General features: G+C 45.0%; 1 protein-coding gene across 2 annotated transcripts in view; it reads right to left on the bottom strand.

Moving 5' to 3' along the window:
• LOC149360174 (glutamate receptor ionotropic, kainate 2-like) overlaps window positions 1-12,168 on the bottom strand; it is a 104,192-nt gene that overhangs the window by 15,431 nt on the left and 76,593 nt on the right. For both annotated transcript variants that reach the window (XM_089572197.1, XM_089572198.1), the window contains exons 8-12: window positions 10,319-10,423; window positions 8,548-8,661; window positions 6,253-6,456; window positions 3,647-4,173; window positions 1,715-1,913 (exon numbers count right to left, since the gene is read on the bottom strand). In XM_089572197.1, the coding sequence (XP_089428323.1) occupies window positions 1,715-1,913; window positions 3,647-4,173; window positions 6,253-6,456; window positions 8,548-8,661; window positions 10,319-10,423 (1,149 nt within the window). The remainder of the gene's footprint in view (window positions 1-1,714; window positions 1,914-3,646; window positions 4,174-6,252; window positions 6,457-8,547; window positions 8,662-10,318; window positions 10,424-12,168) is intronic.

Raw genomic sequence — 12,168 nt, 5'->3', positions numbered from 1 at the left:
AATTTAGTAAAATTATAAACACAAAATTCGCAATTTTGTCCGAAGTTTGTTCCCTTTCATATTACTTGGGAGTGTACACTCTCATTCGGTATAGAGAGTAGGACGGTACTCCTGAGAAACTGTGCTTCGGAGCTCGCAGTTTTGGTGTGCTTTTTTTTTTCTTTTTTTGCAGAAAGCATTCAGCAAACAAAATGTAGTTGTGAACACTCGCACAATTTTATCGAAAGCAGCGGGATGTGGTACCCCGGCACCTTGCGCGCAATGATCTGCGTTAAAATGCTATACGAAGTCAAGCAGTCAGTCAGATATTGGAAGCCATGTGTCGCTGGAATAACCCTAATAAATTCAGTATGCGAATTCCAGCTGCTCGGTGCAAAGCGCACTTAAGTTCAAAAAGTAAAGTTTAAGACATTTTTGCGTGCTCGCACTGTTCGCTTCGCATACGACCGACAGGCTCTGCGCGCTAATGGTTTACTCTACAAAAGAAATGCCTAACCTTGCTCTGTGCAGCCGCGGTGGCTGAGTGGTTATGGTGCTCGGCTGCTGACCCGAAAGACGCGGGTTCGATCCCGGCCGCGGCGGTTGAATTTCTTTGGAGGAGAAATTCTAGAGGCCTGTGTACTGTGCGATGTCAGTGCACGTTAAAGAACCCCAGGTGGTCGAAATTTCCGGAGCCCTCCACTACAGCATCTCTGATAGCCTTAGTCGCTTTGGGACGTTAAACCCCATAAACCAACCAAACCAACCTAACCTTGCTCCAATTTCTCTAACATGATTTGATAGTACCGATTGTAACTCGGCTATTATTTCTTCTTCACTGCGCACTGGTATGAAGCCGTGCGATGGCAGGTAGGCTACTCCTCCAAATCAAAAATGCGACGGAGTTGGCACCAAAATAGAACAGAAATTTTTGTCGTCCTGTCTTTACGACAGATTTTTCTGTAGTATTGAAAAGTTGTCTGTTGTTGCGACAGAACTGACTCTGTAGTTACGACATTAGCCTATTCAATTGTACTGAAAATCCTGTTATCGAGTCCCAGAATACTACAGGAAAATGTGTCGTGGCCACAAAGTATTTTCTGTTGTGTGTTTAGGTGGGGCTGTGCAGCTATATTTATTCTAACAATTGAAAAGTGCAGCTGCCCGAAAGTACTCCGGCGATAAAAATAAAAGGTGTTTACGAGGTTACTGCGGTGACGGAGGCAATAAATGTCTTGTCAGCGCGACCTGGAGAGCAATTAGAAAGCTGCTCTTAAACGATTCTCTCAAAGCAGAGCACAGACCGTCGAGCTGGTTGTTTCTTCACACATATATATATAAAAAACGTGAATGCGCAAGCACCCAAGACGGCGGCAGACTCAGTATAGGCATCACCAAGGTTGGGGTGCGTTTTATGTATTTGTCCCTATCAGCATGCCCCTTAACCTTCTCCGCCTAAATTCAGCGGCTTTTTTTTTCTTTTTAAGAACCACTAGGAAACACGTTTTTTTCTTGGTAGATACGCCTCATTCCTCTAGACAACGATTTCGTGTAAGTTCGCATACCACATTTCTTGTAGTGCACCTCGCAAGCGGTAATATCTCCCATCATATTCATTAATGTTTGGAATCTTCCCACATAAAATGAGACGTCACAGTAGGAGAGAACGCCTACAAATCTTGACTTCACAGTACGCCTCGATGTGACAGCCGCGCGTGCGCCTTCTCTGTCGTACCTTGAAAAAGGCCTGCGTCGAGCCGGCACGGACGCAGCCGTAGCGTATCTCCGACTGCTTGGCTAGGTCCTCCACCGTCTCTATGGGCGACCGGAGCCTCTCTCGGGTGAGGAACGAGGCCAGGTTGGCAGTGTACGAGGACACCAGCACAAAGGAGAAGAGCCACCAGGTGGCAGCGATGATGCGCGTCGAGGCTGACCTGCAACAGGGACGCTTTGCAACCTCTCGGCTTCGGTTCACTGTCCCCGAAGTTACCCTTCTTCTAGGATTAACGAGCTCGCTACGCGAAGTATTCTCTTGAGATCATTGCGCACCCTTCATTCATCAAAAAACTTTCAGATCACTGTGGCGACCCCATTGAAGCAATGCGAAAGCAAAACGTCCACATACTATATCTATGTCCGTGGCTGTTCTGACGTCCATGTACTATACCGACGTACAGTCTTTGCTAAAAGTAACCAGGCAGCACGGTTTGCTCCTCAGTCGTATATTAAAGTTATTACGCCAGACCACACGCTCCAAGTCTCTGCATGGTAGGGAGAACCCTTGTCCTCACTTTCAAAGAACTTTTTGATCTTCAGGGACGTTGTGAGGGCTCCGCAATACGAATCAGAAGCAAACCATAAAAAACCAGAAGCAAAGACTCTACATGGCTATTCTGACGTGTAAGTGTATTTTTTCGCGTTTAATAATTAACTAATTACACGTGATCAACAAAATGTTCTCACGGCAACATTTGATCACACACTATCCACCACAATCACACTTTCACACTTTTGTCTTAAGAGAAAAGCGTAATCGTGCGAAAATACTTGCGGACAATTCCTGCTGACGCGACAGTGCCGTATAATGTTCCCGCATTAAAATCCCAATGAACTACACTAAGCTACGCTCACGAATGCAGCAGCAAATGCCTCTCAAAAGAGACACCCAACCACTACCTTCGGTCTATCATGATGACGTAGCGGTCAGTCACATTGCATCTACCGGCCACCTACTGTGCCACACTGTGAGATCCAACACGATTTTACCTAAGCTTTGATTTCTATATATTTTGTTTTACACTGCATGGTATCAATCATTCTGTTAGAACCAATTTGTTCTGTTTAGTGCTTCGTTGCACGTTTCAATATTTTTTATTTGCTCTCTTTCACACTTGCTTCTCTAACGTTAGATTCATAGACAGCACAATGCACCTCACCAATGTGTGCTAATAAAAAGCACTAAAAGCTATAAACATGCGCGCTGTCACGCCGACAACAAACCCGGGGTGGTCTGCACCTGCGACCGCTCCTATACTGAGACATCGATTCGTGCAAGAGTATTTTTCCGAGCAGCCCAATGTGACAATGCAATGTTATACCGAGAGCAGCTTCATAAAACACAAGGAAATAAAGAAAACTGGCGCAGAGAAAGGAAAAGGTCTGTACTCACCCCTACTTTTTTATTTAAGGTATCTGCGTAATGTCAAGCAACTCGAGTTTCCGCTTATCGCGGGCAATTTTGCACCACATGGGTATAAGATGGGAGGACTATTTCTTTCGGGTTCAAGTTACTTTATTAAAGCAAGAAGAATGTTTTTACCAGGCACAAAGTAAATTATGCGGGTGAAGAACATAATGTTGGCGATAACAAATATTTCATTATAGTTAATAAGCACATTCAGACAGTTTACACCTATTTTAGGCCTATATGTGACAAACAACTTTTTTAAAGCGAACACTTCCCTATAATGCATAAACCACAACGATAAGGTCCTACCAACGAACAAAACACTTCCGACTCAGTGAAAATGTCTGAGAAAACTTCAGGGCACAAGTCATAAAAGTAGCCCATGGGCTTTACCTCGCATTACCCACATGACATAGAACCGAAGGCAGCCGAAAGCGATTACCGTAACGCCCTCTCATACACCACGAGACTCTCACTCACCTCGGCAACGTCTCACATCCCTGCTGCATGATGGAGCTGATGGTGAACCACAGGCTGTTCAGCACCGTGAACTGACGCTCCTTCACCCGCGTCTCGTCCGCCTTTTCACTGCAACCCAATATCCTTTCTTCACAGTGCCCCAGCACATCACTGGCCCCTCCCACCATTATCACGTCAAGCTGCGCTCGTCCGCAGCCACTCCGACCAACACAAGCAACGCCGGAGGTTGTGGGGCTCTCCTGGCAAGAACAGCAGCAGCAACGTCTGGCAGAAGTGCGACACCCGCTCCGCTGTGCGGTTTCCACGCGCGCTACGCAGGACAGCAGCAGGCTCACTATCAGGTGAGCAGCCGCCACGCACAGCCACACGTCCACGGAGAGGGGCGAGAGGAAGAAGAGAAGTGAGTGCTCCTGCTGGGGTTTCCGATAGAGGATGCTCACGCCGAGAGTCATGAAGGGCATGGTGAAGTCCACGGCTTGCTCGCGAGCGAGAGTGATGGTGAGGTCACCAATCGCCACGTCGGCCTCCTGCATCACGGGCATTTCTGAGCATGAAACTTCAATTTACTGCTTTGAAAGAGGCGGCAAACGAAGTTTAAAGAGACATATATTACTCCTGCCTATAGTTTTTGTTGCTTCCTCTGAAGCGACGGCTCATACCCACGGTGGGGGATTGGCCAGGTTTTGGTGAAGATCCAAACAGGAGCAAAATTCATCCAGACTTATCTCAAGCGGCTCATAAATAAAAACTGAAGAATCTGGGAAATAGAATAAAGAATAGTTACCTCGTGTGGGCTAGTTTTGCATTCCTTCTCCTCTTTTGTTTGTTTTTGAAGGTGATGGTCAGTGCGCAGACGCAGAGACTTTCACAACGTCTTTTGAAAGGCCAAGGAGGCTATAAACTGGTAAACGTTTCGAGTTTAAACCCACTGCAGTAATACGGTGTGAAATACAGGCTACCACTATCCCAGTGTGCTGCCATTTATCCTATTTCGACATCTCCCAGACTCCGCATCATGAGCGATAAGGAACCACTGTCCCTCCGCACGTTTTGTGCCGCACCAAAGGTTTATAGCCCCGCTTCCTGGAAATAGCGTAAACCGGCCTGAATTACAAAGTTTATTGATCTATAGCAGGTGTTTTTAGTTTAAAATCATGTGAGGGCAAATAGAGACATTCGCTCGTCTCAGGCGAATAAGGCTAGTAATATGCACATAGTAGCGAAGTTTCGTTTATAGTAACGAGCAGGAAGTAGAATGCTTTAATTCTCAAATGCGCGCAAAATCTTATCGTTCTGAGGCGATAGCGCCTGTAGAACCTGGTCCTTAATGTCATGGGCCTCCCGCAGGTTGCAACGGCAGAGAGAAAAATCATGTCGTGCATGAACTGTGTTTCCACTTAAAGCCAAGATATGTGACAATAATTTAATTTCACCGCGAAGTCAGCGATGAATGACTATTTCCGGGAGGATAGCCTAATATTATGCATGATGTGTTTTTTCCTCCAACGCACATATCACGCTTTACATCGAAACACACTCAAAAATCTACTTCTAAACTCTCTTCGGTGTTTACCTCAATATTCTAACTCAGCATGAGCTTGCAATACAGTGCGACTGCAAAGGCATTCTAGCCCTCTTGAGAAGGCGCGTGTTTAGTCATTCAGCGCAATGAAGCCGCACCCCAGAAAGAAATGCCACCCGGGACGCTTTTCTCTTCCCGCGGCGAAAATTATGCACAAGGATTTTCTAACACTCTACTTTCGCTGCAAAGTATAATTACAAAATGGTTAGTCGCCGGAAGCCCTCAAAGGAAAGGTTGGGAGAAGTAAACTGGCAAAATATTACCGATATGCTTCTCTTAGGAGCATAATGAAATTTATGGCTTCCCCGCGCAGTCTCTTAATGCACCACCTGCATTTCTTTGATATTCTAGAACGCATTCAAATTCTACTTCTTTGGTGTTGACGCCCTGGAAAAGATGGCGCTCGCTCTGTATCATATAAAGATGTTAAACGAATATTCGTAAACTATTTTAGGAGCTCTTTCGTAAAAATGGCAAATGCCTTCAAAGGCTCTTTAAAAATGATTGCAAAGTGGGCTAATCAGTGTTTAAAGACTGTGCCTAGACCAAGTCTAACTAACTAATGCTTAACCGCGGCGTCTAAGGAAAGCAAATGAACGCACATGCACGAAACTATTTTATCCTTAGGTATCTACTGTTGCGAACGAAACTAGTGAATTTTCCTTCGTTAAAAAAAACAAATGTAATATTGTGACCCCCTAATGCTACTAGAAAAGTCGTGGCAAGTAGCGAAATATTGAGGCAAAATGAGCTACGACGAAAAGGGCTCTAAACAATGACACTGGCACTACAATGCACGACGTGTCGAGGCAAGGCAAATGTTCGTTTCAAGCATGAGCATTGGCATCTCAAAATATTTTTTGTTTTCCTCCGTGAAGGCAGTCCGTAAATGCAGTCTTAAGAAGTTAAAGCCATTTAAACCGCTTTACGATGCACTGAAAAGATTTATATTTTCGCAGTCGCAATTATTTCGCATTGAGAATTCGGGGAAGACATATTGGGAAAAATTGGTTCATGCGCTCACCCTGTCGACTAGTTCGCGCATCATGCCGTTCCACCGGCCGCGGGAGTCCCTGTTTCCGTGGGCTCCGTCCCTCACGAGTCTCAGGTGGTAGCGGAAGCCCAAGAGGAGCGCCATCTCTCGGAGCAGATCGGCGCAGAAGCCCTCAAAGCGGTCGTTTCCTTTCAGCTTGTGCGCGGATTTCTTCAGCATCATGTACGGCGCATTCTGTAAAGGACATGGAGCATAAGCGTGGTACATAATTTAAATGGCGCTAAAGAGACCGCATATATCATTTGAATTATGCTCAGAAGCGCGAAACACCAGATTCTGAGACACCTAAAAATTCCTGTTTTTGCGAATATCGGGAGAACAGCTTTCACGATGTGTTTTACTTTCTCCCAAAGCGACTTCACTGTAGCTTTTGCTGTAGTTTATGTTTATATAATTTGGATAACTGATTCAGTAGGCATCACAGCAGCTTAGTTTTGAATTGACCTGGTAGCATCCTTGTTACATTTAGGTTCGCATTACCAGTCATGCTCGGTGTCTTCAATGACCAAAGGATAAAATTTAGTAGGTTCACGATACATATGCATTTGCTATTCAGACAATGCGTAACTAAAAGAAAACATACGTAAGCAAGCTAAGCAGTCGCCGTAATTATTATTTTGTTGACCATTAGTACCGAAGGTTGGAGCGTCATATCAGGGTGCACGAGAACAAAGTGTGACCATTTACCATTGGGCTCAAAGGCACTGATATATCCTAGAAAAGGTTTCCTACCGTAAGAGTGTCATAACTGCTTTTGTAATCACAAAAAAATATGTCCTATGAGTTAAAGACATGGCCGACGTCATACATTGTAACGTTAAATAACAATTGGGGTCTTATTCTATAAGCTATTTATTTTACGTGGACCATTTCCCTTCCATTTGGTCCTGTGTCATTGCTCACTCAGGTATACCAGCGGGTTTCATGCCTCTTATAAGCGACCCGATCATCGATCGTTTGGTAAGCGGACCTCAATGGAGGCTGCGACGGGCGCTCTGTCATCAGGGAGGCGACCAGCCTGACCACTGGCTGTCATTGGCGGCAATATGAGGTCCATTAGCCAACCACCCAATTCCCAGGTTGCTTCCCACTGACGCTTGAAAGCTGCAGATATATCTGAGTGACCAATGACAGCGGAGCAAATTGACGCGAAATGCAAAATAAAAAAATCGGCATGTGGTCAATGGGGTCAACGAGAAGATGCTGTGTTTGGGCACTCACCATTTCTTTCGACAATGAGGACCGTCTTAAAATTAGTATTCAGATAGCTGAGATTGCAAGCTGAGATTTTCCGGCTACTGTACAATAGAAAGTTCACAATTACATAAAAAAAGATAATTTTACTATATGAAGGGCCACTTTCCACTGCACAGATGTTCATTCGTTATCTATTGCGCCCATCACTGTCCACTTCAAGCACAAAAACAAGGTTTAAAATAACATGAGGTAGGACAGTGGGACGAAAGTGCGATCTCCATACGGTTCGTTTACCGCATGGGTTTAAATAATGCGCTATAGATGCGTCTAAGAAATCTAAAAAATGGCTCAGGGTTATGACCGCTAACGTTTTTCAAGGATACAGGTAAAATAACTGCTTTTTTTATTACACTCTTGCAATAAACCAATATGTTCATTTATCTGTAACCTAAAAAAACGCAGATGGGTCTTTCAGTTCACCCTAATCAGCGTTGCTCATAGATCTACCCACGAGCGTAAGCGCACAATGTACCGGCTCAAACTATTCTTCATTACTTGGCGCGTGAAACTAATAGCGCCAGAAAAAAAGCCAATTGCTTACAAAACATTCGTCAACCCTGTCTGAAGTCTGCGAATGCCGTTTCATTTCTGATTGATAGCAAGTTCATTATAACTTCAATGAGAGCAGGAAAAGGCGTTTAGGTGCATATTAAACAACTACGGATTACCACACTCAACGAGAGAATTACTAAACCACGTAAGCACTTTTACACCTTCAAAACAGAGTCAAGTTCGCACGCCTTATCATTACATACCAGTTCAAAACAATTTTTCTTACAACTAGGTACTTCCAAACCACACATCTAAATCCCAGACAAAGCCACAACTCTATATCCTCACGCACTCATTGAATGAGTTTCCATTTATATTGACAGTTGCAAGTATTCATTCTTTCCTCCGTATGTACGCTAATTGAACACTTTAAACATGTCAGTTGTTAGTACCTCTTTGTTAGAAGCTTTTCTTTCATTCGTTGGGAGTCGACAACGTATGACTCAGTTTACCTACCAGTATAGTCGTGATTCTTAAGGTCCTGTTCTTCAGTGTGTTCAGTATTTCCTCCTGGAACATTCTCTCTGTTCGCGTTATATGGAGCCCAGACGACGCACTCCACGTTCCTACCTGAAAAATAAAAATAAGAAAACGCTGCGCCTGTTACATAACACTTCGCACATTATGACTTCACTAGTGTTTTGCTAGCGGAACATCTTCCTTGGTCTCTCAATGCGGTATGTATGCGCGCGCGCCTGCGCGCGCGTTTGTGTGTGTGTCTGTGTGTGTGCGTGTGCGTGTGCGTGCGCGTGCGTGCGTGCGTGCGTGCGTGCGTGTGTGCGTGTGTGTGTGTGTGTGTGTGTGCGTGCGTGCGTGCGTGCGTGCGCATTCTCTTGTGTGTTAAGATACGCAAAGATTTTTATTCGGTGTTCTGGAAAGGGAGCGTAAACACTCTTAAAACGGCTAAAGGTCAAAAACGTTGCATTACATTTAAGTAATTTATCTTCATTTCATGATATTTTATCTCTTATTCATTTCATGAATAAGAGAGCCAGAGACCCTTGAGGTTCAATATCACATCCGACTTTTGTGCGGTCTACGGCTTGACGTAAGCATACTGCGCGCCATCTCAAGCTAGCATTGCCCTGCATTCGCCTGACTCAGAAAGCTCGTCGCTCCACTTTCCTATTTTGCCCGCACTTTCTGGCATATTACTACTGCCCGTAAAAGCGATAAGGATCTCCAGTCGTATTCATCAGAATACTCTCGGGACGTCTCTGGAATCTTTCGCTTTAGGTAGCTTGTTGGCGTTTTCAGGCTCTCGTTTCAGTAAAAAAATGCCCTGATTGAAATATTTGAACACAACTCTGTACATACATCTGGCCTGATCATTCTCCTTTAGTGCCCTACTGAGGCACCGAACGTTATTCAAGCGTGTACCTTGCCAAATAAATACATTCATGTACTTTTTGTGTGCTGGAAGGGAGGTAACAGCGCAGGACGCAGAGACAGCAGACAGGAGCGGAGGGGAGGCTTCGCTCTGTCCCGATTAAATCTGCTCTGCGCTTATAGCACCTGTAAATCTTTGTGCGCATTATGTGGTCTTTGTGTGTATGAAATGATGAGGCACTCTAGATACAAAATCACCTGTATTAAGCTGGATGAACAAAGGCTGGCTGGTCTCGTCAATGAATGTCGAAATTCCCGGGAGCAAAATTTGCACTCATTCTTACGCCCGCCGTGCAACTCATCACCCTATATAGCCAAGACAACCCCCGCCTTTCTCCTATGTCACCAACACCCCGTCCGAAACTGCACTGACTAATATGCAACACTCAAGTGCCGCTTTCCAGGGTACCATGCCACAGAGACCACTGTGATTGGATTGTTTGTATCTTTTGCACTCCGTTTTTATTCTTTTTCTGCGGATCCCCAAGTTCGGGCTAAGCCACGAATAAACGGCAAACCAATATAATAAAGCACTGTTTGGCTGCCCAAATATTCCCAGTAGTATGAAACAGGCGAGAATTTTGCACATTACCTGGCGATCGGATTCCCTTACCTTTAGGAAGGACAGAGGCACTAATATGAAGCAGGTATGCTAAGGAACGCTGTCATATGATGATCATAGGTAGACAATGGCAAGAGTTATGTGACTTGATCACAAGGCATCCGCAAGGCCCTTAGAAACATTAAAAAGCGTCACAAAAATGTTGGCATGAACTTAAACATGAAAGCATCTTGAAGTATCAGACAGCAGCCGAATAAACGGCAGGCTCCTACTTACCGAAGTAAGCCCCGATCGCTTGAGCTGCACTGCGTGCAGGGACAGGTTGTGCCGGCGTCCCATCGGATCGAGCCAAACTGGTCCGGTCAGGCCAGAAAAACTTCTCTAAGCCAGCAAAAAATAGGTACAAGGAACATCGTCACTTAGAGCAACTAAAAAGTGTACTTAAATTCTTTATGCGTATTTAATCGGCGACGATTATTTATATCTCAATAAAAAATATAGCACGTTCACATTTAGATAATTGCGACTCTACCAACTTCAGCCTTCTTTACAAGTTTCTAAGCAATGTTTGCTTGTGGACTAGTTAGGTCATGTTTTCAAGGCGGAATTCTTTTTAGTGCAATACATAGAGGGGACAAGGCAGGCCTGTCTTGTCTTCTTTATATGTTGCGCTAAAAAAAAAATCCGCTTTTTTCGAAATCTTGCAGCGTTTTTCGCTAGACTTATGTACGAAAAACATCTTCCAAATACTAGCGATTGAAAACAATTTTCGTTGAAGGCTGAGGGAAAGTTTTCAGCTGTTCTTCGTGGTATATACATTTTGGTGTGCCAAGATTGAAAAACAAGCTGCATTACTGTGTGCTCCTGAAGCTGTTTAGTACTGTCGCGTATAAGGCGCGCACTGAGATTTAAAAGAAAAATTGCTGAGGCTCAGCTTGGCTAAGCCTGGGGAATGCGAAGCATATTAGTGGCTAGGCTTGGTAATACATGGCTTTCCTTGGTTGAATACTTGGTCATTTTAATACAACCACTAGAAGCCTTCGTCGTGGGGGAAGACAACAGCATGGCTACAGCGGAACGCCGACTAACCCCGAGACGCGCGTTGGGTGAGCGCCTGGATTGCCACGGAAGCCGCGTCTGCCTGCCCGGTGGAGCGAGCGTTTCACCTACACCGAGTGTGAACGCGCGTTCGAAATGTGCGGGAATGCGCGGGTGTGACGGCTAGGGGTCCCACGGCGACGGCGCGAGATGGAGGCCGGCTCTCTCACCCGATGTCACGTGGTGTGACGTCACGGTGTCACGTGGTGTGACGTCACGGTGTCACGTGGGGGTCCCACGGCGACGGCGTGAGTGGTAGCTCTAGCAATATGCTTCGCATAAAAAAGTGGTCGCGTCCACTGCTGCTTTGTAACGGTATGAACTATAGTGAAGAATTCGCACTTTTACGTTCGGATGCTATCAAGAGCATTTGTCCGCTAATCCCTCAGGTTCAGTGGGCTGCAACATTATAGCAGGCCTTCAATTCTTACACTAAAATGAAACGGCAATTTCTTAGCGCGAATTTAGCCGCAGAAACCTGCGAACTCTACCCAAAGGAGTCTACCATCGATACTAAAAATAGCGTGATGTCAAAGTGATTTTTTCCTTATGATTTCATGACTAACACGCTGCTAGCCAACGCCACTTACGCAGCGCATTTAGTCACTTGTAGGCTAGCTGTAGGCTCTCTGTAGGCTGGGGTTCTAGGCTTGTAGGACAGGGTTAATTGCAGAGACATAGGTGAGGTCTTTGCCCCGCATTGGACGTAGTCAGTCTGATGATGATGAAGCTACGTGCATCTAAGTTAGTGCACAAAGTGCAATATAAGCCATGTATTTTTGCGGAGCCTCTCAGTACATACCCAACAAATCTGGACAAAAGCATTTTCCAACCAGAAATATTTTATGAACCAATCTTTTCATATATGCTAGGATTTAATTATTACTATAAACACAACCTCAGATCACCCGTCCACAGGCTTGCATTTTTTGCCGTTAACGTTTTTGCGATCGACAAAAGCGTTCGCTATTCTTAACTGCTCCATGCGATCGATGGAAAACGTTTAAAAGAAACATTTTACTACACAT

This window comes from Amblyomma mixtum, chromosome 2, assembly GCF_055824585.1.
Source record: "Amblyomma mixtum isolate Tamu chromosome 2, ASM5582458v1, whole genome shotgun sequence".
NCBI lineage: Eukaryota > Metazoa > Arthropoda > Arachnida > Ixodida > Ixodidae > Amblyomma > Amblyomma mixtum.
The sequence above is the reverse complement of the archived record's forward strand: the minus strand, read 5'-3'. Positions and strand labels throughout refer to the sequence as shown.